General features: G+C 44.7%; 1 protein-coding gene across 2 annotated transcripts in view; it reads right to left on the bottom strand.

The window, feature by feature from the left end:
• Positions 1-650: 650 nt before the first annotated feature.
• The window catches only part of LOC143317089 (diacylglycerol kinase delta), a 61,779-nt gene continuing 34,787 nt past the window's right edge, over positions 651-27,642 (bottom strand). Inside the window, exons 4-31 of one of the 2 annotated variants that reach the window (XM_076725041.1) lie at positions 25,010-25,120; positions 24,820-24,900; positions 24,145-24,249; positions 23,034-23,166; positions 22,594-22,700; positions 22,100-22,225; positions 19,959-20,061; positions 19,310-19,469; positions 18,936-19,044; positions 17,488-17,627; positions 16,375-16,462; positions 15,380-15,471; positions 13,204-13,303; positions 11,862-11,927; positions 10,709-10,880; positions 10,514-10,612; positions 10,335-10,419; positions 10,123-10,230; positions 9,447-9,543; positions 9,204-9,311; positions 8,939-9,052; positions 7,986-8,120; positions 7,174-7,337; positions 6,317-6,422; positions 5,758-5,847; positions 4,908-5,021; positions 4,707-4,824; positions 651-4,567 (exon numbers count right to left, since the gene is read on the bottom strand). In XM_076725041.1, coding sequence (XP_076581156.1) covers positions 4,515-4,567; positions 4,707-4,824; positions 4,908-5,021; positions 5,758-5,847; positions 6,317-6,422; positions 7,174-7,337; positions 7,986-8,120; positions 8,939-9,052; positions 9,204-9,311; positions 9,447-9,543; positions 10,123-10,230; positions 10,335-10,419; positions 10,514-10,612; positions 10,709-10,880; positions 11,862-11,927; positions 13,204-13,303; positions 15,380-15,471; positions 16,375-16,462; positions 17,488-17,627; positions 18,936-19,044; positions 19,310-19,469; positions 19,959-20,061; positions 22,100-22,225; positions 22,594-22,700; positions 23,034-23,166; positions 24,145-24,249; positions 24,820-24,900; positions 25,010-25,120 — 3,084 coding nt within the window. In that variant the 3' untranslated portion in view covers positions 651-4,514. Of the gene's footprint in view, positions 4,568-4,706; positions 4,825-4,907; positions 5,022-5,757; positions 5,848-6,316; positions 6,423-7,173; positions 7,338-7,985; positions 8,121-8,938; positions 9,053-9,203; positions 9,312-9,446; positions 9,544-10,122; positions 10,231-10,334; positions 10,420-10,513; positions 10,613-10,708; positions 10,881-11,861; positions 11,928-13,203; positions 13,304-15,379; positions 15,472-16,374; positions 16,463-17,487; positions 17,628-18,935; positions 19,045-19,309; positions 19,470-19,958; positions 20,062-22,099; positions 22,226-22,593; positions 22,701-23,033; positions 23,167-23,443; positions 23,766-24,144; positions 24,250-24,819; positions 24,901-25,009; positions 25,121-27,642 lie in introns of those variants that run through there. The other variant, XM_076725042.1, reaches the window with a different exon arrangement.

The following is a 27,642-nucleotide window of genomic DNA, read 5'->3' as shown; positions in this document are numbered from 1 at the left end:
GCATGTTCAGATCTATCCGACAAAACACCTCAGTATGCTTCAAACGACCTGCTTGTCGGATCATCTAAAGGCTGGACAGCAGAGCCACGATGCTGGCAGATGTATCAACAATGGATGAATGTAAGTAAGTGTACGAACACCAAAATCGTTTCGCTGTCCACACATCAATAATGCAAGCGGATTTTCTGACCACCGTCACCTGCGACATAAAACTGCGTTTGTGTGGACGAAAGGTCAAAATGCAGGGTGAAAGCTATGTTTTAAAAACACCCGTGTGCATGAGGACTAGGCCTGAGTGAGGTGGAACAGAGGTATAAACAGTGTTACCTTTAGACGTGTTTGTTTGAAGCATACTGAGGTCTTTACTTTTCTCTCCCCCTGCAAGGTAAACAAGCGCAGCAGGTTAACGGGGAAGTGAACAAAAGTTCAATTTCAACGCTTAATACCTTCAATTTACCAAAAGTTGTTAGCTAAAGGTACGGTCACGTTACATTTCTGTCCAACAAATACTCAAATAAAGACAGTTTCACAAGTCTATCTTCAGAGTTTGGGCAGTTTAGGTTCCGTGACGGTACCTTTAAGAGTTAAACGTATCCTAAAACTGGATTTTTTCAGTACATCATTAAAACATTGCAACAAAGGACACAAGCTTCACACTTCAATAATTCATTTAATCTCCAAAGGGTTGCGCTGACTTTGTCTTTGTTACACACTGCACACGATAACACAATAAAACACCTCGCAACGTACAAGGTCGTGCAACATCTAGTCTGGCTTCCAGCATTGCGCACACAGTCTCAATATATAGGCTGTTCAGATCGGGGGTGCGTTCACAAATGTCGTCTATGGAATACTGTTGCAAAAACATGGTGGACGTTCATTTCAGTTTCAGTCAAAAAGTCTGAACAAAAGATTACAACAGCAACAAAACGGTGAAATCCTCGGTTAAAACAAAGTTAAACAATTTTTTTTAAATCCAAAAACGGCTTCCACAAATGTTGCATTCATTTTCAGCACAAATGCTAATTAGAGCACAAGGTCATCTTTCTGAATTGATGTTACATTTTCAAAATAAAATGCAAAAAGTTCACCCGAATATTGGCTAAAAACAGGCTGAATATGACATCAATTACTTGTGTAAACAGTTCATTCGTAGTCTGTGATAACACTGGAGAATTCACTAACTTTGGCTTACTTTAATAGCGGTTAACGTCTTAGAATATAGCTCAATACCAATTGGTGTAGCATCGGAAAGACTGCGGCAGTGGAAATGACGATCACATGTAATAACATCTGCGTTAAACGGGAGATCTCAAGCTGCTGTGGGAGTAACTGTACAACCACGGATGTAATAAACATTTGTGTATACATCTGTATATATTTATCATTCTTTTACGTTTGGTTAGATATATTACATTTTATCAACACACTTCTGTCTGTATACATTTATCATAAATAAAAGATTCTTGTCATCAAATCAATTAAAAAAACACTCGAAATCTTAAACACACACACACACACGCACACATGCACACGAATGTCTTTTTTCCTATTAAGTTTGCTTCTTCGTAAAGTGCAAGGCAAGATACAGTAAACTTTGAAATGTACGACATACAGCAACTCTCGCATCTGAGGCTCACGCACTCGCACACACCTCGTATGTCTCGTAACCCACTGAACTCGGTACAAACTTGGCACGACACCACTAAAGCCTCTAAGGTGTAGAGCGTATAGCTGGCACACTATGGATACAGTAGCACAATCCTACCGGAGCTGAACATCTACAACGCCTCACAGTAATGCAGCCCTATCAGGGTTCAGGTTAGTACCATATATGCTAAATAACTGAGAAAATCAAGAACCAACCCTTTACGTGAATGGGAAAAAAAAGCACAGAAATGATCCTTTACAAGTTCGCAGCCTGGTTTGAGGATATACGTTAAAGTTTGAGGAAAAAAAAAAAAAGTACTTTGTCCTTCTTGATCACACCTGAGTCAAAAGCGTTAACTTCCTCGTCCTTTTTTTTTTTTTTTTTTTTAAATCATTTTAAACGTGGTGGAGTTGCATTACGACAAACCCACTATAAGCTGTGTACCACGAAAAGTACCTTTAAAATGTAGTTAACTCCGCTGCCGCGCAGTTAGCTAACATTTGACTCAGGTTTAATCTTGACTGGCGGACATCAATTCTTTATTACATCCTGGTACTAAAACCTTAAAAGTAGCACACATTTTTTCCGTCTTACAGTGCGTTAAGATGAGAATTATGTGAAAGTCATCTCTGTCCATTCAGTATGGTGTTAGCTTCATGATGTGTTTAGCCTAGCTTACGATAAAGCACCGGAAGCCGTGGAAACAGCTAGCCTACTTCCATCAAAGCGCCAACAATTACAAAGCTGTCTTATCTACCGTACGTGTATATTTAACAGCTTAAATAAACGAAAATGTTGTCGAACATGCAGCTTGCTAGCATATCGGAGCCAATAGCAAAGCTGCTAGCTTTGAACACTTTGGTAACACACGGAAACAAAACATCGGACTCTGGGATTTCCTGATAACTTGCTCGCTAACAAGACAGGACTACATGTAAATAACACATTTTGGAAGTTGCTGGAGGGCTATTTTACTTTTCATGGAGAGAGTTTAACAATTCTTCTTTGTTTTGCTAAGCTAAGTTTAGCTAGGCACATCTTTCTTTACCGAGTGCACAGAGATGAAGACGATATTATTCTTCTTGGCTATCTTGCAATGACACAGCAAATAAACAAATTTCCCAAAGTGTCTGAAAAGAACTTTCAAGAACATTACTGTAAACCTCGGGTAGAAGTTGCCTCTAGAGCACGTAAACGTCGATGTTTTAGCCGTTTCCGAACAGCAGCACGTCATCGGATACATGAAATCGTGTTTGTTGTAACCTGCTTGGGGAACCTTGTGGACAGACAGGGTGTAAATCAATACACTGCTGAAGTTTCGACAACACAGGAAAGTTTTTGACAGACGTTTCAGTGTGTTTTGGCTAAATAAGTGTTCTCTGGCAGTAAAACCATCAGGCGCAGCAAGCAGGTTAAAAGAAACAGCATTTCCGAATGCTGCTAAAAGCTAAAACTCGCGACTTCGAGGCAACTTCGGCCCTCACTGTGAGGCGAAGGAAGGCTAAGTATGCATGCAGGGACACACAGAACAGCATTAATTGGCTTCGATTATATGCACAGTGGCCGAGGAGTTTGTCAAAGGGGGAAGCAGCAAAGCCGAGAGCTTCACAGGTTACCATTGGGAAAATAAGATATACAAAAAATAGATATATTTGTAATAATAATAATAATAATAGCTTTTAACCACAGACAAGGCAAAATCAAATATCCACTGACTCTTGTTCTCTTGTTACATATACAATCAGGAATATGGCAAAGTAGGAGAAACACACTGAGTAGCTGTAATGTTTTGTTAACGTGTCCTTGATGCTTCCTCCTTCTGTAAACACCTTCACCAAACGCTGCCAAATACGATGATGGAGTCATTTTATCTGCTGCTCAAACTGGTTCTTAAAACGGGAGGAAAAAAAAAAAACGCACATTTGGATGAACTTTGTTATTTTTTCCTCCCACACGAGACACAATTAGACTTTGATAATAGCTGAGTGACGTACCATCGTGAAGCGTCGCATCAGATGAAATGACTCGTTGTTCTGGCAGCGCTGGCTGCATAGCCTCGGATCACACACGTCAGACAACAGCCTATTAAGAACCACTTTAGAACCACAATAGTAGAACCTTTGTGAAATCTTATATAATTTAGCATTTAACGTTATCATTATTCACAGGTTAATAGTCCACACGAGTACATTCCTCAGTACATTTTTTGCAACATTTAAGATATTCTCCAGTTCAGTAGACGATAAGGTCGAGATGTTTCAGTTTGTTCATTTTGTTGATTTGTTGCCGTTCGAGTTCTCATGGCAGTAGCAACAAGAAATAAATACTCTTCGAAAGTCTCGAGAAAACTCAAAGGCTTTTTCTTAAGTTCAGAAATAAAACCACCGAAGTTAGAGAGAAAAGATTTAAAAGACTGTAACGACTCATGAGAGATAGAAAATAAGATGGCTGCACTCGACATGCAAGGAGAGCACCACAAACACGATTCTTTGTCGAAAAAAGAAAAAATAAGTTAGCGAGAACACTTTGATTCAACGCCTCCCTTGTCCTCCGTCTCGTTCGCTGCCGGCCACGGCAACTTCTAACTGGAGCGAGTGAACAGAACCAAAAGCAGAACGCCGGAGTTGAAGCAAAGCGGTGCAAAGCCGGACCCCTTAAAAAGAAAAACCAGAGGAAACTAAAGCCCTCCCTGCAAAACGGAGGTTAAACAGGGAGGAAAAGTCGGGAAGATGGTTTTCTTTTCTTCCTCACACCTCTGTCAGGCCACTAGGTATCACGATTAGAGGGGAGGAGGACAGGAGGGGGGGTCCTCACCCCTGGATGTATGGGGGGGGGGGGGCAGTAAGAAAGCACCTCATGGACTTCAGTTTCCCGAGGAATCTGCCTCACCAGGCCCGCCTTTGATATCCCAAGTTCCTGCAGGAGAGAGAGAGAAAACACCCGAGCGAACGGGAATCAGGATCGATAAATGGATCGGGCCGAGTCTCGATCCTGCAGGTCAGTGAGGGGCATCCTTACGTAGAACCTGAATCAGGCCTCGGTCCTGACCTCTCACCTGACAGAGAGCTGTTGGACTTCTGCTTGTGGAGCTTCTCTCTCTCCTTCTTCACCTTGGGAATGATCTTCAGCTTTATGCTGCTGCCGCTGCTCTTACTGCTGCCCCTCACCGAGTCCTGAAGAACAAACGGCAGACTTCTAGTTACAGCTGCAACATCGCGACATATAAACACAGGCCGAACGTCCCCCCCCCACTCACCTCCTCTGAACACTGCATGAGAGGACAGATCCAGTGGATGTCGTCCAGCTTGTGGAGCTCAGCGCTGAGGCTGTTCAGAGTCGATCGCAGCTCCTCTTCCTCGGGAGAATCCGACTGCGGGGGAAGGAGGAGACGGCGCGTCAGCTTCGCAGGCCATAATGTTTTATTTGATCGTGCGGACGGATGAAACCGTACGATAACGGCCCTGAAAAGATCCATCTGTAAACCTGAAAATGCTAAATGCTAACATCTGCTGTGTACCATCTGAGGACGATGTACATTTAGACACCCTGCCAATATTATGCAGATTCACAGATTTGTAAACAGTAAACATCTGCTAACCTGCAATTCTGTCAACAGTTGGGGCGTATTGCAAATTCTCTCAAACTAAAAGTCATTTACATATTATGCTAATACGAGCTGTTAGCTGCTTTATGTCTGCGTCTAATCATCACAGTTTCATTTAATGCTATCCGTCTCATCGCGAGTGAGTTTATGGAAGCAGAATCCCGACCGGAGTTCAACATCTCAGTCTCTCAGAATCACAGGAGATAAAATCAGTGAACATTTAGCCCAATTAGTGAAGTCTGAAAGAGGGCAGAAACATTTCAGAAGATAAAAAGCAAAGCAGATAAGAGCAGAACACAGAGGGAAATGAATTTGGATAAACATTTGTCGTTGAGTGCGTGCCGCGCTTCGCACTCGTGTTGTCGTTATATCTGCACAGAGAGCTGTCATGAATAAAGGTACATTTCCTGAACGGGAAAATGAAGGCAAACAAAACCTGCACAGAGAACAAACAGACAGCACGGAGTGAAACGTGAGACGTGGTGAACGTGCAGAGTCGTACCAGCAGCTTTCCATCGAGCAGCATCCTGGTCTCGGCCTGGAGAACTTTGCTGCTGTTGACGATTTCCACCGCCGTGCTGCGACTCAGACACTGAAAACACCAACGACAGAGGTGATGAAATATCAGAACAAGTAACTCATCATGCTGCAAAAAAACAGTGAATTTTACTCCCTTTTCTCAGTGTTTTGTGCAGAAAGTCTAAATGTTCAATGTTAGATCAATGTAAGATCTCATGGAATGACTAATATGACTAAACACAGAACATTTACTGTATATTACCATGAAACTCTCAAATAATCCAATAAATGCTTGAAATGCTGAACATCATTGAATTTTATCGTCTTTTTTTATCTAATTCGATCATTTTTTCTGTCCAAATGTCCTCTGAAAGTCTGTTTTTTTTGCCTCTCTCCATCACTGTCACTGATGTATTTCAGCCTATAAACTGCCATGTGACTCGAGCGTATTGCTGAAAATCTGCAGGCTTTTTACTCTCCATTTCGCCAAATCAAATCAGCCATATGTCCATCCATCTGTCTCCCGGTCGTCCTCGTCTTACCTCGGGGCTGGACAGTTTGGCCTCCGTGAGCACCAGGGCGGTGGCGTTGACGGCGTGAGCCAACTCTTGCTCCACCAGCTTGTGGGTCTTGGCCGCGTCGCGGATCCTGGGGAGGACGAGGGAGGAAATCGTCGACTTGAAAGAGCGGTAATTATTATTTCAACAGGCTGAAAGGGCACAATTATGGAGATTATACCAACAAGTTGTCTCGGCCTGTTGATGGGACAAAAGCCTGGTTTCTTTCTCCGTCTGTCCCGCCTTTGGCTTCAGTTTGTGGATGTTTGGATTCAAAACTTTCGCCATGGTCTTCACCAGCAAATAACAAAACTGCACAGCTTTTCACTTCCTGTCTGAGTCTTAATCAGTACAGTAAGTCTTCTGCTCTCAAACTGATCATATCAAACCTCTCATCTATGTTCCACCACATTCTGTGATAACCTTACAAATGTGATTCAAATATTTATCATCCCCGAAAGGACAGATTGGTTTCAGAAACACGACCGAGAAGATCGCAATAAACCAGACAAACTGAGACACGCTGGGACGTCCTCAGAGGAAGACAAACGGGTCATAAGCACGAGAAAAGACAAATAAAACGGCTCGTCGGTGCCAGAGAGAGAAAACTTAGCAAATAAGCGAGCTAATTGCAGAGGGATAAACAAATCCCAAAATGTAGAGCGAAGTTCCCCCTCGACTCCAGGCGGAGATAATGAAAAAAGGAAGGTTGCTGACGAGGTTCAACTAGCAAAGTAAGAAAAATCCCGTAAACAGTCGTAGGAACCTGTAAATCTTCAACCGGGAGCAGATAAGTGGCTCTTTTCTGCAGTCAAAATAGAAAAACCTGGAGCTCCTCCTACCTGTTGATGAGCGTGTCGGCCACGATGCCCAGCTGCTGAACCTGAGCGCACTCCTCCTCCGTCAGGTACTCCATGGACTGCTGGGAGTTAAGGCGGGGCCTGCTGGCGCGGTAGCTGTCGATCTTCCTCTTGTCCTCCCACGACTTCAGCGTGCTCTCGAACGCCTGGTCGCACAAAGACGGAAGAGGTTTTAGGCCCTGAGACATGTAAATTTGTGCTGCAGTGGAGGATTTTTTCAATGAAACGCTGCTTCAGTCGGCCCAATCGAATGCAAGAGGTTCATGTCTGGACTGAGACAAGAGGAAAAACAAGGTTTCCACCTGTAAATCTGAGGAAACAGAGGAAAAAAAAAAGAGTAAACGGTTGCTTTATTACATCCAGACACGAATGATGCTGCAATAATGGAGCCTCGACCGAGCATCCAGCAGCAACACCGCTCACCTGAAACACTGCTGTCGCCATCTGACTGAATAAAAGCGACATTTAGGAGGATAAAACCAGCGAGCCACCATTCTTCTCTCTCTGCGGTACTTGAGGAGGGAAACCATGGAAACAAACTGCCCAAATGTGCTTGGCTCAAGAGAGCTCTCAAAGGTTTGAGCAGTGTGAGCAGAGAACAAACACAGCGGGCTTGAATTTGATTTAAGAAAGCCCGAAATAGAAAGAGTCAACAAGGCGGCCAGAAGCCGGAGAGAGCTGACGGTGGATTTTCAGCTGCAGTATTTGCAGTATTTCGTGCTCGCACTCTTGTTTTTTATGAAGCGAAACTTCACCATCACATGCAGATAATTCACACTTGAGTGGGACATTACTCTGTCTCTGGTGAGCATCTGCGCCCGGTTCTTGTGGACGATCTTGACGATGCCGGGCGGCTGGATCCAGGCCTCTCCGTCCACCTGCACGGGGACCCCCTCCTCCCCCAGGATGGTGATCTTCACCTGACGGCACTGAGACGCAGCAGAGCAGAAAACAGCAGCTGTCAGACGAGGCTTCCTGTTCTTTTCTCCTCCCTGCTTGACCTCCTCTGTCCTCTGCTGAGCATTTCGTATGATCCTCTAAAACCTGCAGCTTTAACAGTTACACCGGCGTGTGGAGCTTTATTGCTTGGAGTATTCATACTCCACTTTGCCAGATGGGCCGCTGGTGGAAAATAAAGTTGTATCTAGTCATTCAATCCCTGCAATCTGTTTCTACGTGTCAAGCGATCTCCTGCTCTGACACTCACATTAGCCAGAAAAACTCCCCTGAAATACTTCGCCCTTGTGACTGAAAAGGAAAGGAGTGTTTCTAAATTACTTCAGGTTTGGAAAATTAAATCTAACACCAGTGCGTGTAAATTTATTCTTGGCGTACAGCTGCTGACCCCTGCACAACATACTCAAGGTTGTTCAGCAATCCAAGAATTTAAGAGCTTTAATTTAATGTTGTAGTTGCTTTGAATCACTTCAGATGAACAAACTCAGCTGAATGTCTAACTGCTCACGCGACCTTTGTCGTGTATCTGTTAGCACATGAGCAGAGAAAAATGTTTGCTTTGCAAAATATCAGTATATGTGTGATCAAGGTCAAAGAGTCCACGTGCACGATTTAGCTTTCTCATTTATCACACTATGGCAATGCTAACATATCGAGCTTACCATGTTCAACATCTTAGCTTGACGTGTTAGCATGCTAACATTTGCTAATCGGCGCTAAACACAAAGCACGGCTGAGGCTGCTGCTGACAGTCACTGTGATCAGAAGGCGGCGTGTGCGTGTGTCGTACCTGTGCGATGCGGTGGTGCTGCAGGTTGATGACTCTGGACATGGCCATCTGCATGCTGCCAAACACCGCCACCACCTCCAACTTCTTGTCGTCGAACGACGGAGCGCCAAAGTTCTGAACGAAGGAGGTGAGATTGAAAAACGCACTTTCAAATGTGTCGGTTCAAAACGACCGAAGCTGCTGTTTAACGAAGCCGTGACATCAAAGAAAAGGAAGCTCTTGGAGGTGTGGATGCACACTGTGCTCCCTCTCTGACAACACTCACATTATCCTCTTTGGTGCCTCCCCAGAAGTTAATACCGCCTGCATAGCTGGGGATGTTGAGCACAGCCAAGCCCTGCAGACTCGGCAGAGACATGGGAACACCGTCACACTGGAGAGGGAGAGAGGGAGGGAGGGAGAGGGGAGAGGAAGTTAAAAGAGAGAAAGACAGAGGATGTAAGACGAAAACAGCTGACGGCACTTCGTTTCCCAGAACAGTCGTCGTCCTTGTGTGTGAGCGTCTGACCTCCAGCTGAACCCGCTGCTCCAGGTTCTTATATGTTTTCTGGACCAGCTCTTTGGTCCCCAGCACGCCGTACCACATCATGTTCTTGGTGCGACTGCTGCAGGAGGAGAAAGGAGGAGGAAACCAATCAGCACTGGCTTTGTTTCATCAGAGTCAAATTAAAGCTCAAGACTCTCGTACAATGTACCAGTCACGGAGGTTTAGGATTATCATCTGCATACTACAACACCCATGAGCCTCAGCTGCCACTGCCATGGAGAAGAAGCCAGTCAGAGGCGCTTTGTCATAGGATTTGTGGACCAAACACGACGCCATATTTGACGAATGAAGTCAAAAACTGACCCGAAATCCGTAAGTGAATGACCTTAAACTGCAGTTTGGTTTTCTTATCACCGTAATCTTTAGCTCCATCTGCTGTTAGCGACAGAATTTTAAGCTCTGTGATTGGTTGTTTTCTCTTCTTTCTCTCTTCTTCCCTACACACCAAAGTGTTTTCTGTGTGTGATAAATACCAAATCAAGGCCGATCTTGGCAGGAAATAAAAGCTTTTTCAGTTGCAACACTACAAACTGTTGCTGGCCGACAGACTTGTCGCGTTACATAATTTTAATAAAATGCTCTGTGAACAGATTATAATTAGTTTCTTCTGTGTGTGTGTGTGTGTGTGTGTTCATACCTGCATTTTTTAGGGTGCTCATCTCTCTTGTTGTTGAACTCGAGGGAAATCTTGGCGTCCAGGCCGATGCCGAAGTAGTTGTTCATCACACACTTCTCTGAGCATTGTCTGCAAACACAGGAGACATTGGTCCATTTGTCCTCACAGCGTCATCAGCGCACGTTATTCATCCACAGCTGGCGTGTGAGGGACACGCGTGCACAGAGACTTACACCGAGTCCTCGCTGAAGGTGACGGTGTTGAGGCTCTCCGCTTTCTCCAGGACGATGGGGGAGGTGGGACTTAAGCTTCCTTGACCTGGACGGAGGCACGATTCACAAAAAGCACCAAACATTCAGAGACTTCTTCGAACCTTTTCTGACAAAACGCACTTTTAAAAGGGGACACTTACGCGGCTCAGCGTCCTTCAGCTCCTCGCTGTTTTCTCTTTTGATGGAGGACGAGGACGACATCCTCTGGACCTGCGTGTGTCGGTTCTGCTCGTCCACCACTGGAACGACAAACAGGACGTGACTGTCTCAGAATGAAGAGGCCACAGTGAAAGCATTTCTTTTCTGGCTGCTGCCGGAGAGGCCGCCCTCTTCACCTTTCTCCGCCTGTTCGATGATCTGCCTCAGGGCTTTCTTCAGGCTGTTGGCCCTCAGCATCAGCTGCTCCTTGGAGCGGTAAGTTTTACCGTCTGATCCCGACTCGCCGCCGCTTTCGCCGGGGCTCGAGCCACCGCTCTCCTGGCTGGGCACCGAACCCGCTGGCACCACCTGGATGTGGAAACATCCTCTTACTGTTATAACACATCCTGTTAAGTGACCTGCAGCAGTCGCACATCATGACTACAGCGGCAGTATTAAACCACAAAATGTCTTTTCATTCATATGTTTTCACTCTTCCTGCTCTGTGGAGCCTCATAGTAGCGCGACGGCGCTAACTATTCATTTACAGGCGGAGCTGAAGAAAAGGACGTCCTTATTTGATTTATGAAAATGATGCTTGATGCAAAGCTGTTCCCCTTTTATTGAGCTGGAGGCTGAAATCATACTTCAGACTTTCTGAGGGCTGCGTTATTTCTTCTAGAGCACCGACATCAACTGGTAAATAAAAGACTCCAAAGGGAGCAGAGAGACAAAAAGCCAGACGCTGTTTTGGTTTTTTAGCTCCTGTGAGGAAACTTAAGGTGCGTGAAAAACCATCATTGCTTTTACTGCTTCTCCTGTAAAGGATCAGGCTGAATCAGGGGGATTTATGGACTCTGTGCAAGTGAGGAGGAACACTTTATATCCTCTCTGAGCAAACAGCACAGGAAGCATCTTAGAAACACAGCGCTGTAGTCTCCTCTTCAGCTTCATCATGATCCCACCGAGTGGAGGATGCTGCAGTTCGATACTGGAAACTGACATTTTGTGCATCCTTAAACTGGACCGAACATCATTTAACTCCTTGAAGTTTTCATGAGCTGTGAGCGCTTGTATGCAACTACACAGCACCAAACATCTTAAACAGCTAAGATAAGAAAAACTTGGACCCCTCAGGTGTATCCTGTGACCCCTTAGAGGGATCCCGACCCCCAGCTTGGGAACCACAACCATACCAACACTGGTCAATCAGACTTTCTGTCACTTTTTCCAGCCTGTTCAAATCTCATTTTGCTTCAGCTGCTACTTAAAGCCTCATGATTTTGGACAGTTTTTAATCACCGATCGCTTTGACTGTTTCATATTGATTATGAGTGGCGGCGTTATTACCTGGGCCTCCGCTTCCTCACTTAAGGCCTTGACGAGGGAATCGAGCTTTTCATTCAGCAGCGCACACTGGGAGAGGAGACAGAGAGGAGGAGGTTTTTATTGTTTATGTGGCTCACTTCAACATCACATGAGAGGAGAGTAAATTGGGAGATACAAGACACATCGAGGCAGGGCAGAGGTTCGTAAACACCAGAAACAAGCGTGAAATCAATACCTTTACAGCTCACAGAGGCCTTTTATTTGCAGAAGCAATAGGCGAATTTCCCTCAGGGCAACAATAAAGCATCACATTATTTGGAAAGAAGACGAGCCGGGGCTCAGAGCGCTCTGACGGGAGGGTTTGGTGAAGGCTGGCGAGCGAAAAGAGTTTTGGAAAGTCCAACCAAGCGTGATCTACTACATGTTTTTTATCTCTTCATCAGCGTGACTATTTATGGCGCAACAAATCCAGGCCGCAACTGCTGATTATTTTCAGCATCAATACATCTATTCTTTCCTTGATCATTAGAACATTTTTCTGTCTCTCTATTCACGTCACAAGTTCCCAGATTTCATGTTAACCTCTTAAAATGTCTTGTTTTGACCAAAAGTGCCTCAAACCCAGACATATTCAGATGTTTTCACCAAGAAAAACTGAAACTTTTCACATTTCAGAGGCCGGAACCAGTGATTAAAACACTTTAAAAATTCATCGATTATCAAGAGAGATCCTGGTTAACTTCCTGTTGCTAAGCTAGCTCCTGCTCGCTGAGTGGATCCCAGGTGGGAAAACACCTGAATGCATTGATCCAATCAGAAAGAGAAAAGAGAAAGAACAGGTATCAGCAGCTTGAATCTTCAATCCCCGGAGCACTCGCAATACTACAGCATAAAAATACTCAAGTAAAAATCATGTATTCAAGTATGAGCATCAAAACGTACTTTAAGGAAAGTAAAATTATTTATTCATCACGCAGAATTTCAGGTTCATATATGTCAAATCTGGATTATTGGATTATAAGTACTGATGCAACTAAAGCTGTCAAATAAATGGAGTGATAAGTATTCACCTCTGAAATGTAGTGCAGTAGAAGTATAAAGTATCATAAAGTAGAAATACTCAAGTAAAGTACAAGTACCTCAGAACTGAACAGCTTCTACTGCTCTTGAAACTGGTTTCTTGTAATGTGTGAAATACTTGAATAGATGGAAAATATTGAGTACTTGAGGGAAAAGTGAACCTTCAACACAACTATTTCTATCTCAAACACACACACACACACACACACACACACACACTGCCCACTACTTACTGTTATACAAGCTCTTACATAATGCACACGACTGCACACAAACCATTTACCTTCTTTGCCATGGCATCTGCCTCTTCCTTGTTCTCCGTGGCTCTCTCATACGCCTTCCCCACCTCCGCCACGAAATCGTTCACCGTCCCACACAGAAACCTGACGGGGAGGTGGAGGACAGAGCACAATGAGAGAGAGGAGAGGAGGAGGTGAAGGTGGAGGTTAACATGATGAAAAACCCAACGAATTAGCAGGTGAACACGTTTCGGGTTTGGTGACTCACTGTGCAGTGTTTGGAGATTACACACAAACACACACACAAACACACACACGCTCCCGTTTCATCGCCGCCTACCTGCCTGTCAGCTACGTCGCCTCCACACAGTCACTATTTACTCACAGATGCTACATTGCTGCTGCATGACTCAGCAGGGAGGTTTCTCCAAACTCTCACAGTCCTCGTGCTTTTTGCAAATATTGGATCCTGTAAATTAATTCTGCTGCAGGAAAACACGTCTCTCATTTAGGAGTCTTGTCCTGTCCTGTGCAGCTCAGCCGGCTTTGGTTAAAGAGACCTGGAAATTACAGATGCACGATCGCTCACTGTTGTAACTCATTAAAGGTGGCTTTGGTGTGCTTGTAAAGTGCTGCTGAATATCATGCAAACGCCGACTCATCAGGCCTTTTCCTGTTAAAAAAAAGAGGCTTGTAACCCGGCTGTGACGCTCTTGACGCTCAGGTGACTAAACTGGTGAAGTCCTGTTAAGTCTAACTGAGGCGTTCAATCACGTCAGGTCATTCCTTACATCTGCAGACTCAGAAAAGGTCATCCACGCTTCTATTTCCTGCAGACTCGACTACTGCGACGCACTTTATTCTGCCATCAGCAGGCAGAAAATGTGCAAAAAAAAGCAGCCAATGCTCGCTGCCCTTCACTGGTTCCCGTCTTTATCTGCGATCTGCTGACAGTCCCACAAACATGGATTCAGAAGCCAGATTTCACTCATCACAAACCTGAGGAACTGATCCGCTCTACCTGCAGGTTGGATCTTTCCATGTCATCAAGTCTTTAACATTGTAGAGAGCGAAACATAAAACAAGCTAACATGCTAAACATGGACTTGGCGGCCAATGGGAGGCTCCTCCACTGTCTGCTGCGTGTTCCTGGCGTGTTACCGAAAATGTCAAGTCATCCTAACCCGGTCGCTAACGAATGCAAACAAGCTAGCAGCGGTTTCCTTTTCAGGGATTTAGCCACATGCTATTTCGTTTAACTGCACTCTTACAGGCCTCTTTACACGAGGCAGTAACACCAAAAAAGACAAAGCGAAGAATTCAGTGCAAAACTGTGTTATTATCAGACTCTTAGCCCGACATTCTGCAGCTCTGCTCTCGAGCCAACTTACTTGTATTTAGTGCCAAATGTGGCCCGATTATGTCAGTAACAGATCGCTGTGAATGATTAAATGAATCCATTAGAGCCCGACGCTGGTCTCACTGTACGTAATGTCCTTCATGTAGCGTCTCTGCTGGCAAAAGGACTCGATCAGAACGAGTCACAGACGCACGTGTGAGCCTGAGCGTTGATGCTATTTTTAAGAAACAGTCATTTCATGAGAGAGCGAGCAGGAGGACAGAGAGAAAAGCGTCGCACCGAACTTGCTGGTATTTGAAAGTTATCTTGCACTCGAGCTGATTTCTATCAAGTGTTTCTCTTGACCCTCCACACCTGTTAAAATTGGACGGCGCGATTTGAAAAACACGGCTTTCACAAAACGAAGACTCGCTTTCTCTGGCTGATATGTTTCCATGGAAAGGTACTCCGAGTGTGTCCTTAAGTCCCCCGAGGTGTTTTAAATGTGCTGCAGGTCTCCTCTGCAATCCACCTCAGCTTAAAGCACACGGACGGAAAGTGCTCTGTAATGGCCGCTCGACTCTTCCCAAAGGAAGGCTACTAATGTACTAATGCACCGTGGATGACCCCTAAATACTGATTCATCGGTCTCTTTCACTTACTGCACTTACTGTCCCCTCTGTGTGTGTGAAAGTGTGCGTCCATGGGGAGGAGACCAAACAAACAAAATCAATACCCATTGACCAGCTTCTGTCTCTCATCGTCTCCGCTTTCTCCCTCCCGCCATCTTCATTCTCGTCTTCCCTGCCCTCCACCTGCCGCCTCCTCCCTTCTACCTTTCACTCCCATGTCTGTTTTTGCGAGGCGTTCGTGGCACGTACTTGGCAGAGGAAATTACATCGCTGTGTTTGTCCGAGTCCAGGATCTTGGCGAGGTGGGAGGCCACGGAGTCTGCATACTGAGTGATGTGGACCTGAGACACAGAGAGAGAGAGAGAGACGCCTCAGACTTGGCTTTTTTTACCTGCATACAATCAAAGCCTGCTCAGACGTGATTGGTCACTCCAACCAGGAACCAGAGCATCTGTTCATAGAGATCATGTTTAGTGCTGAAAACTATGTTAAATCTAATCTCCCAGGAGGAAAAGACCTCCGCGAACAACATCTGCAAACCAGATGTTACGGTGGTATTGATAAACAGGACGGACTCTGCCAGTTATCTAACCTAAAACTGAAAATGAACATTTTCATTCCAACATTTTTACACTATGACACTTATAAACGGAGAATCGTATCGTCACATGTTGCATACGTTCACACAATCTCCGTTAGAGGCCTGAACATAAGCTGTTCTTCCACAGGAAACACACAAATATTCCAGAAAAACAGAAAAAATGCATTATTTTGTCAATCAGAAAGATGTTTTGTCTTCTTTTCTGTCCTTGAACCTCCTGCATTTAATAAAATGAAGAGGAAAGACATAACTTCATGGGTTGGAGGGCTGGTGGGTGGTGCATTAAACTAACTTAAAAATGACTTTTATCTAAATTATTAGGTTCCTATAAGGGATGGATGAATCTGCGTTGAGTCATGCTGTTATTTAAAAACTGCATCATGTCCTTTAACAAACAGATTTGGGGGTCCAGAGGCAGTTTTTCAGCTTAAATTCGGAGCCGTCCTTCGACGATGGCGACACCGCTCCCCGCGGTTCAGCTCTGATTGCTTCGGCTTCCAGCTGCCAGGCTCGATTTGATTCTCAGTGGATGTTTTCCAAAATAATTTCTTGGAGCTTTTGAGATCTGGATTTGTGGAGCTAATTTATGGATACCATCTGTCAAAAGCAGACCGCTTCCTGAAAGTTCTGCAAAGCAATTTACCTGCAGAGGAGAATCGAGGCTGTCGTCCTCCTTCACGATCGGTGTGCGTTTAGCAGTGGTGGGCACCTCGTACGTCATCACACTCCAGCTAAAAACACACACACAAAGAAGGCAAGCGCCAGAAAATAAACTTTATTATCAGCTAATCAGATCAAGATAGGAGGACAGCAGACGGGGAACTGAAACACGCAGCCTTCTTTGTCCTTTTTCTATCTGTGATTGTACCGCTGATAAAAACTAATGCACCTGTAGTTCAAGCAGAGGACGGAGAAATCATTAAACACCTGCAGAACACCTGTGAGCTTTTCTACCTGTTTAAATGACACTATTGATGCCACTCTTGTGTCTGCATGGAGCCAGCAACCGGTTAGCTTAGCTTAGCTTAGCTTAGCATAGGGGCTGGAAATGGAGGGAAACAGCTAGGATTGGATTTGGATTAACTAGCTTGTGAAAAATAAGGTGGATCTGACTCAATATCGGTTGATACTCAATACTGAAGGACTTGGATCAGGACTGGGGCCAAAAAAAAACCTGATCGGGACAACAAAACGAAGGATGAAACAGTCGCTGGTTGATTTTTAGGTTTGCTTTCTGTCTGATATTTGGGAAAACATCAACCATCAGCAGCCAATTCTGCACTCATGCTGCTCCACGTTCAGCTCTGTGGCGTTATAGGTTATTTTTAATGCTGTTCATGAATATTTCCCAGTGGTATAAATAGAAAAAAAGAGCCCGTAGTGCTTTTACCTAATTATCTTTACTGCTTTGCTGCCCCTGAGAAATACATAACCCTGAGGAGGATCAGATTTAGACGTGGTGTTCATTAATTTGTTCATTTGGGATTCCTTCCACCTTCTTATTTTAGGAATTCATCCTGGAGAGAGTGATCCTCTTCCTCCCAGGGAGGACACGGTCATGTTAAGACTGTAGCTAAAAGGAATTCAGGCCTCAGTCCATCTGAACTGGGTTTCATATGCACGTCTGAGGAAGGTGGCAGGAAACTAAAGTCCTCAAAAGGACATGGATGCTCCACTTTGGTTGGACGATGCATCTTGCTGGAGGAAGCGGTGCTAACCACGCTGCCGCCATCGCCCTCTCTCCCTCTGGTCTTACCGGTCCAGCATTTTGGTGGTGGCTCTCTCCAGCTTCTCCAGGATCTGCAGCAGCTGAGCGTCGTCGTCACAGAGGCCTCCCCAGCCCAGGACACGAGCCAGGTCGTTTCCTGTGCCCAGAGGCAGCACGCCGAGCTGGCACTGTAACGACAACAAGTACATTCACATACCAGCATATCATCTGCAAAGAAGATGATTCAATCACATTTAGATCTGCATCTAGACACACTATACAGATTAAGCAAAAGATGCTTGAACCGCGTGAAAAAATGAAAGCAATTAGGGCAGAACTGCAACACACTGACACTATATTTTTACACAAAGGAAGAAATAACTTAATGTATTATATCTGCTGAACTTACAGGAGGGGACAAATAATAAGTATTTTATCATAGACAGCATTTCACAAAGTTTATAAAGTTTGCTCTAACTCAACAACTCAGAAAAATGTCTGATTCTTTAAGGGAGTCTGGGGCTGCCACCTGAAAATTACTTCAAAATTCACTTTATTCTGGAGGACAATGAGGAAAATGACACAAAGATGAGATCAGATTGTTAAAGTATCCGGATACAGATCCCAGGTGTAAATAGGGTGAAAAAGTAGTGGTGAAATCCTAATTAAACATACACATCCTAACATCTTTATTCTCCCTCATCCTTTAGTTATAAAGCATCACAAATTGTTGCGCTTTAATCACAGTGCAGGACTTCACAGAGGAGTAAACGACTGTTTAGTGACACAAATATGAAAACCTGCGGTTACGAACTGGATTCAAATCTTCAGTTTGCTTTAATGTGGGTTTCAAGTGGACGTAAAAACAGCAGTTAAGCGATGCAGGCATCTTGTAAGAAATCTCATTTTGATCAGCAATTGAAGCTGGAGAGTGGAAAATTTGTAATTTATCACAAAAACACTGCTACATCTCATAGCATAAATAATCAGAGTATGAGGAACGTCACTTGACATTAACTGCTTAATCTGTTTAGTCCAACATGACCTGAAACTATTCAAACTGATGTGACACAGCACTTATTCATCCAAATTAAACACTTAAATCTAAATGAAACACCATGTTATCCGACACGGCATTCATTAATTCAGATTAACTCCGTGGCATTCATTAATTAGTTGAGGTAAGGAGTGTATCATTGGTAATTTTAGCCGTTGCATCACTTTCTTTTCACTCCTGTCCTTCACTGACATTATCTATCGTTCCCTAATTCACTTCCTTTTTGGCTTGACGATAATCAAAATGTCAAATGTGATGATAATAAAACGCCAACAGGTTGCAAACTGTGACCAGAGGTACAAAAAAAATGCTTCAGCTCTAATAATTTATTCTATCATTTACAGCATTTGCACAAGAGGTAGCTTGCTGCCTTCTTCCGCAGTCACCTTCAGTATTATATCATCATCCCCTTCTCCTCTTCCTCCTCCTACGCCCTCACCTGTTTATGGAGGTTGAGTTTATCCAGCTCTGAGAGCACCCAGCCCACGCTGCCGTCTCCTCCGCACACCAGGATACGAAACGTCACAAACTTCTGGAAGAGGCGCAAGCTGAGGGGGGAGGAGGAGGAGGAGGAGGAGAGTGGGATGGGACAGGGGGATGAGGAGAGGAAGAGGAGGAAGCAAAGCACAAAAGGTTAAGAGGTAGATGGCATGGAAAGGGCGCAATGTTACAGCAGCAGCTCTACATGAAACCGTCAGGATGGGCTAAAAGCTCCGACTGTTAGCAAGTAAATGTACGACTTTCCCGCTTTGCACACATGAGCTGATTATTTTATTTTTGATAAACATTTAAAACTGAGAAACACTCGAGTACCCGAGCTCCGGTCCGCCGTTCATCAGGTCGAAGACTTGAGCCGGGTTGAGGAGCTGCTTGAACTTGCGGAGGAACTTCACCCCCTGGTTGTCTCCGCTTTTGGAGTTGACCAGGACCAGGAGAGGACTGGTGCAGGACGCCGAGGTGGCCTTCCAGAAACCTGAAAGGAAGGTTTGCTAATGAATGAACGCCTTCTGAAAAATGATCACAGTCAGATCAGATTTAGGTCCAAACGCCGGCAATAATCACACAGTTCATGTTGGGAAAAGCAGAATGTGATTAATTCTGGATGCAGGAGAGCTGGAGTTGTGTCAGATTGGACATTTCTGTCTCCAAAAAATATCCAAAACATTTAGAAATAAGACAAAATATGCCGTAAATACTCCTGTTTTCTTCAAGATATCTACTAGAAAGCATGCTAACATTGAAAAGGTTCATTTAAAGCATTGTTTTTTGGACTTTCCATGAAAAACAGCTGAAAAAGTCAAGGGTCAGTTACAAAGTCAGTCCCTCTGCAGCCAAAGGATTTACACCAACGGAGCTGAAAGGTGACGTTCCTGAACTTTGAACCTACTGTACACACAGTACCCTGAACTAAAGAGCCGGTGTGTGTGTGTGTGTGTGTGTGTGTATATACAAGGTGTCTCACCATCTGAGTCGATACTGTTAAGTGCAGTGGGAGGGATGATTGACACTCGACATTGACCCAAGGGACACACCTTCCCCATTTGTTCTTTACAGCTGTTGTGAACCTGCAAGCGCGCGCACACACACACACACACACACACACACACACACACACACACACAGTCAGTGGTCTCCATAGTAATTCTATATTTCAGTAGAAGCAGAAAGGTCATTACATCCCTCTGAAATCCACCAAATGTCAGTTCTATAACCTTTACAAATACCACTCTGATTCATTTGTGTGTGTTTCTGCGTGTGTGTGCGTGTGTGTACTGAGGATTAATTTGCCCTAAACACTCAAAAGCAATTCAGCCTTTGCTAAAAGGAACTGTAAGATACATCCATGTAGCTCTGTGTTTGAGTCTTTAAGGACTTTTCTGCTTGATTCCTTCATTTTGTCTTAGAGTCACAGCCGAGTGCATCATTTTACTACTTATATCACAAATAAATGCAGTCTTGTGTGCCACTGAAGTGAAGGCTGCTAGTGTTAGGCTGCAACAAACTTAGTCCACAACCGTGTTATGGACGAAGCGCCACGCTTTCGTTTGCCTTTGACTCAAAACGGGCCGAGATTCATGAGACAGAAGTCACAACAGCAGAAAACACCCACACACTGCAGGAGGCATTAAACCAAACTCCCTTTAAAATCTACAAGTTTAAATCCTGCTGCAGCTTTAGGAAGCATGATTGATGGCGTTCCCTCGAGTGATGGATTGTCCTCTGTGCTGCTCTGAACTGAATGAGACCTTCGGCAAAACTACAATAAAGCTAAATGTATTGAACCATCCGTGTTTAAAGTTGCTGCATGACTTAATTTCTTTTGCCTCTGAGGGACATCTGAAGTGCAAACACAACATTTTACATTCATAAAGCTGTTGTATTTTGAACATGTTTGACATTAACAGTTGCCTCTTTGCACATCCAGCAGATACAGAGCAGCGTTGTCGTTCATCCTGAGTCATGTTTCCAGCTGCCTGGTGGATTTAAGTCCACGTTTCATCTCCTTTTCGCTCTGTTTTGGTCTCCACCTCCACCTGAGGGAAAGATCTGGCTCCTTAGCTGCCATTTCTTCTGCTATCTCTCACCAGTCTGTTGTAGGAAATACTGAAAATGTCTTTATCAGAGCTTTTAAGCTACCAGTGCGAATGAGAGAAGTAAAAATGGGCTAATGATGGTAGCGTTGCAGGATGTACAACGAGCAGACCGCGGTGATAATTCTCTGTTAGTCTGACACTATAAGTGATGCTTTTACAGCACACACACTAACTCGATCCATCAATTACAAGTTGTGTTGACAACATGCAGAATTCAAGCAGTCCAGCGTGAAGTCTCTACCTGGGCTCGACGGGCTAAGCACCGTTAGCGTCCTTGCACAGGAAAATGACTGTCCTTCCATTGGTCGAGCATCGGGTCAGACTCAGTAACCCTGGAGCTGGCAGAAATTCATCAACCCCATTTCATTTCTCATTTCAACCTGCGCTCCTCTTCCTCTTCCCCTCGGGGATCTGTGCTGCCATCTTAAGTGCCGTCCCATTACTCAAGTGAACTTTTCAGACCTTGGCTCTTCAACGGGCGACGGAGCGAGTCAAGAACAATAAAAGAAAGTTTGGGAGCGGTGAAAGTCACCATGATAATACCAACATGTTGGACAAACAAAAGGAAATGTAACTGGAACATTTCCCTCATACACTTATCGACCAAACTCAATCACAGGAACTCTCCAGTAAATGAAAACGTTTTCTTTTCGAGTGACAAATGATGCCTGTTTGAGTCACGTCCTGTATTATCCTGGATAGCTGTTTTGAAGGAGCTGCTTTGCATTTAGACAGCTGCTGGAAGCCAATATTTGGAAAATTTACATCAGAATTTTGGCTCGCTGCAGGCGTGTTTTTTCCTCCCACTGGAAAGATAATTAACTGGGACAGCTTCACCAGCTGGACTGGCACTGGCACGATCGCCGCGGATATCAGTGCATTTGTATTATTAATGATGATGTTTGATTTCAAATTCATGCAAAAACTTTCTATTCCTGAACTGAACTTTCCAGAGAGCAGCGATGCCCTAAATAAACACAAACACTGATTTGAGATCGATGCCACTCACGATGGCCTTGCACCAGAGGCAGCGCCAGTCCTGCAGACGCCGCACGCTGCCACAGTTCTTGTCGCACACCACGCATTTGGCGCTGACCGGCAGGTTGCCTTCCAGCCACTGGTGGGGCATGAACACCTGGGAGAAAGCATGGAAAAATACATCAGCTGTCCTGAGAACAGCCTCATTTGACCTGAAGTCATAGCAAATTTAAGCAAAGCAGTCAGGAATCATTCACACGTCAAGATCTGAGCCTTTATTGTCTATTTTATTCTGAATGAGTCCAAGAAGACTTGAAACTAGTGATTGAGACCATAAAATGTTCACTGAGGTAATAAATCAAGCAAGAATAAGGGTCAGTTTCTCATAAGCTTCCATGCTGTTAGACTTCATTTTGAAACCGATGGAGTCGCCCCCCCGCTGGCCATTAGAAAGAATGCAGGTTTAAGGCACTTCACTCCGTCCACTGTTTATACAGCTCAAACAGACAAAGCCTCATCACTCACCCCTTCCTCATCCTCAATGATGTCATTTCCTATGGAGGCCAGAGTGGTCCACTTGCAGTTGTTGGTGGAGCGAACTGCGCAGCGCTTATGAGCCTTGAACTTACAAACTGTAGAGGATGGATCAATAAATGTCACGTTAGCATCATCGTAGGTCTACTCAAATTATGGGTTTATAGTAGAACAAATGAATTGGTCGAGATTTTTTTGACTGGTAGTGATAAGAGAGAGGTCAGGGATTGATTTGCACAACGTCAACGTGATGAAAGCAGCTGTAAACCTACTTCTTCACACAGTGCTGCTCTAAATGCTTTTCCATCATGATAAGACACAAAGTAAAGAGCACAGGATGGTCAAATTTAAAGATTGCTGCTCATAATATCTGCTTGGTTAATCTTTAAAGGAACGCCTCTTTTACTGTGTGTATTTGTGTGTGGATGTACCTTCACAGGAGAGGCCGTGGGAGGTGACGCCTGGCAGAGCCTCCCTGCAGACGTTGCAGAAGGTCGGTCTGGCGTGCGAGCAGGCGTACCAGTTGTGCATCCCGGAGAAATGCTCCATGTTGAACTGGCTGGCCTGAGGAGGGAGAAATGTGGGAGGAAGGAGACAACGAGATCAGCGCTACGCGTTAAACCGGCCGGGCTTCGGAGGTGGAGAACACAGAAGAACAAAACAAAAATCATCCGAGCGCTGCATCACAAATAAACAACCTGGGGGAGCAGAGATGCTGCAGGATGGGACTATGACTTCTTAAATTTCATGCTGCACTAAACTGCCAGAGGAAGCTTGGATACGAGGATAAGATAATTACACGAGCAGCGCAAATTAAACTTTGTGGCTCCGGGATCGAGACTTACAAGAGCAAAGGCAATGATACGCTACAGCTGACTATCCTGGGCAAAAGAGGTCCATTCAGGCAGAATATAAGCCGGTAGAACAAGACTGAGCCATCAGTGCTGCCAAAGCAAACTTCCTGCACAGAATAATCTTCTATTCTCTGTTAGCTCTGGAGATATCACAACATCGGATCTGAAATGCACCGTCGCAAACGAGAAATGACGAGGAGCATCGCACGAACCGGGGACAAAGAATATGACAGCGACCTCAATTAAAGCCCCGAAAGCACGACATGCAAGAAACCTGAGAGAATTTCAGCACAGCTAGCATAGCAGCTTACAGCCTTCAGCTCTCTTTATAGCCTATTAAAGCAGAGGGTCTGATTTTATGAGGGACATCAATCTGCAGGCAAAGAGCTGAAATGAAGAGCTGATAAGAGAGAGTGAAGGATAGAGGAGAGGAGGAGAGAGAGAGAGGGAGGAGAGTATTTCCACCAAGAAAGTAGAGAAGTGGATACTTTGAGAAAAGAACAGATGGAGGACAAATTAAGGAGTGAGGTGTGAAGCCTGTTCTCATCCAAACAGATTACACACTCATGAGTGGCTTTTAGAAAAGGATCATCAATTTGGCAAGTTTCAGATGTTCTCAGCCGGAGGAATAAATAACGACGTTAGAGTGTACGTAAACGAGCCTGACGGAGAGATGAGGGGCGCTAACCTCGTAGGTTTCCCATTTTTGGACGGATTTGAGAGCGCCGATCCAGTCCTCCATCTCCTTCCTGCTCTCGGCGCACAGCATCAGCTTACGGAAAGGAGTGATCACCTGAGGAAGAAACGAGTAGACGGACGGAGGGAAAGACTGAGCGTAGAAGTACAACCCAGTTACATTTTACACAGTGTACCAAGTTTTTTGGAAGTGCGGTTGCAGCAATATCTCACGTGCAGCCAAATCTTTACCTCGTTTATTAATTCAGCATCATATCATTGGGATCGTACAGTCTTCTGCTTTGCTAACAGCTCTGTGAAGCTGCACTCAAGCGATGCACTGTTGAGCTAAATGCTAATGGAATCAGGCTACAATACTCACAGTGCTAACATGCTAACGTTGAGCAGGTTTAATGTCGATGCTCACATTTCCTAATTAGCACTGAACACAAAACACAGCTGAGGCTGATGGGAGTGTTATTAGATCTGCAGGTTTTTGGCTGTAAGTATTGGATAAATCTGACCTAAATCACATCACTACCAGTGCACCAGCTGGGGAATGTCCCCGCAGATTTAGAAACACAGGTTTAGCTCGCAGTGGTGGGCTTCATCAGCATTGTGTGAACTCTTCAGTCAAAAGTTTTGAAATGCTTTAATCCACATTTTTGAGACCGGCCTCGCTTCTTACCGTGAAACTGTTGTTGATGTTCTTGGTGCTGGTCTCGGCCACACTGGCGTCTGACAGGTCCACTTCATCAAATATCAGAGACTGATGGGAAGAAAGAATCAATCATATGCAACCCATTCTTAAGTATGTGACAGCTGTGGATTTGCATGTGCAGTCCTGACAGATTGCAGGCTGCTTCTACACTTTGTACCTTGCAGTCTTTGGCATAATACAGGGTCCTCCCCCTGAGTTTGAAGTACCTCCTCTTCCATCTCTGAAAGGAGCTGGTCTGCTTTAACAGGATTCCCTCCTTCACGCTTTTCTGTGGCGAGACAGAAAAAGGACAAAAAGGACGAGAGACGGGGGGGGGGGGGAGAAAAAACAGCCGTTAGTGCATCCAGATCCTCAGAATAACTGAAGTGACAGCTATTCTTCCTGGAGTTTGCACATAAACAGAAGGAGATCAGTTCGGATAGTGTCACTAAGATGGCTTGTTGTGTCTTTTTTTGTGCGACACACACCAGAGAAAGCTGCTCAGACAAGCAGAGAGGTGTTGACTGAACCTGTCAAGATAGGAGACAATCACAGAAACATTCACTTAAAGGACCATGCCAGACTTTCTGTGCCTTTTCCCAAACACCTCCCAGTGATTTATATTACTAAATTTATGATCAGATGTGGAAAAGTCGGGGCACGTCTGGAAGTACTTTCCCCCATGTTTCCAAAATGAGCACAGTCATCTGTGAGGATCAGAGTTTGGCTGAGCGTCAGCGCGTCGAGCTAATGCAGAGAAAACAGCCGCGGTAACGTCCTGCGCTGCCGTTAAAGGAGCAGCAGCGATGAGGTGATGCAGCAGGTGGGAGGTGCAGCCGTCCGTGTCTGCATGAAAATTACTAACCGGGCTGGAACGCGTGATTTGATTTGACACACGTGGATCTGCAGAGCGCAAACTCCCCCCGGATCCTACCGCTGCTGTTCGACTTCATGCTCATCCCTGCTTCTGTTTATCATGCGCTCGCTTCCTCCTCTCTCTATCTCTCTATTTATGAGTACGTGCCCCCGAGAGGACACAATGCACCATGGGTAATCAATTTCAGATAGGACATCGGGAGTCGCCATGGAGATCTCGAACAAGAAGATACCCGGGCCCTGCGATGGATGCCGGAGCGGGCGCGTGCACGCACCAACACGCACGCCGATGCAATCTTAAAAGTCCAATCACGTTACTGACGGCTGTCTCCGTACCTGCATGTTCATCACCGACTGGAGCGACATTCCTGCGCAGGTCGTCACGGCAGCTTTCATTAGATCAGCCTCCGTTGACGAGCCTGCGACTCGCTCACAGAGATAACCGCATGCCTGCATCCATGTGTGCAGCCTGCATACTTTAATAGCTTTAATCAACTGTCTCAAGCACACAGTATGCGAGAGCGAGACTGGATTAACTGGAAATGTTTGAGTGGGAGCATCCAATAGTTCCTTATAGAGGAATGTAGCCACTAAAAACTCCTTTATACAGACAGTACGTTTCTTATAATGTGTCCCAAGTGATCAGACACCACAGGAAGTGACTAATCATGCTGCTCTTTTGCGAAAGCCTCAAGGACAAACGTCTGCACACTGTAAACTGTGAATCAGGTCATCTAATTATCACCCAGTTCCCTAATGATCCTTACGTCACCTGTAAGAGCTTGCACAACCTGACTGTCACTACAACCTCTGGGCAAAGGTAAACCTTGTACTTAAGTATGTGAAAGTGTATCAGAGATGTTGAAACAGCTTGAGCATAAAATATTACAGCGAGAGTCGCAACTTGGTTTTAACGATGGCCGTCCAAATACTGCGTAACTTGTAATTTCCACCTCAGTTCTGCAGCGCAATAGGCTGAAATTCCTATATCACAAACACTGACAGCCCTTTGTGTTAAAGAGCACGAGGATCAGACTTTTATTGACACAGTTTTGCAACCACAGAATGACATGACAAAGAAGTGCTAAGAGGAAAGTGGGAGAGCGGAGAGGATATTGTTTTTCTTATCTCTGAATCAGGAACAGCCTGCTAAATTGCACCACAGCAAAAAAGAAAGGACGAGCAATGACAAAAGACCCTTTCAACAACACAGGTATGTTGTTTTTCTAGTGCAATCTACCAGAGTCCTCAACAGAGATGACCCAGAGCAGCTGGCTTAGCAGCAGCTTGGCAGGATCTCCAGATCGGTGCATGATCCTGGAATCTGCCTTAAAGGATAATTCAAGGCTCCGGCAGGAGGTTCACCACCTGCATGACAACGACCAATGAAACAGAAACCAAAAGAAAGGCAGGACGGAGTGTGTGAGCTTTTAAACGCAGAGACTGAGTGTGTGTGACGAACCAAAAAAATGTAATGTGATAAGGAGGTCACCCTTCAGTCTCATTTAGCTTTCATCTGGATGACAGATATTGAAAATGATAAGAATAAACGGGGCCTTAAGTTTCTCAGTTCAACACATCACTGGATTCAGCATTAATACAAAAAGCATAGCATGTTCCCATTTTCATTTCCTCGTTAACACAATGCTAATTTACCATGTGAAACTATGATGACCTAATTCTGAGTAGTCTTATTAAAACACTTCAGTTTGGAAAGGCACAAGCAGAAAGTTAGCATCTTATGCATTAGCTTGCACAGCTGCTGGCAACATCAGACCTTTTAACAGAGGATCAGAAAGTATTAACCGGGCTTAGTCAGATTTATAGTCTTGTTTACTTCTTTGAAAAAACTATTTGCAGATCTAAATCATGAAAAACATGACTTGACACTATTTTATTTGGTAAGACTTCCATATCTAACACCAATGGATTGCT

The sequence above is a fragment of the Chaetodon auriga genome, chromosome 24 (genome assembly GCF_051107435.1).
Source record: "Chaetodon auriga isolate fChaAug3 chromosome 24, fChaAug3.hap1, whole genome shotgun sequence".
NCBI classification, from domain to species: domain Eukaryota; kingdom Metazoa; phylum Chordata; class Actinopteri; order Chaetodontiformes; family Chaetodontidae; genus Chaetodon; species Chaetodon auriga.
Note: the sequence above shows the minus strand (reverse complement) of the source record. Positions and strands in the feature narration are given on the sequence as shown.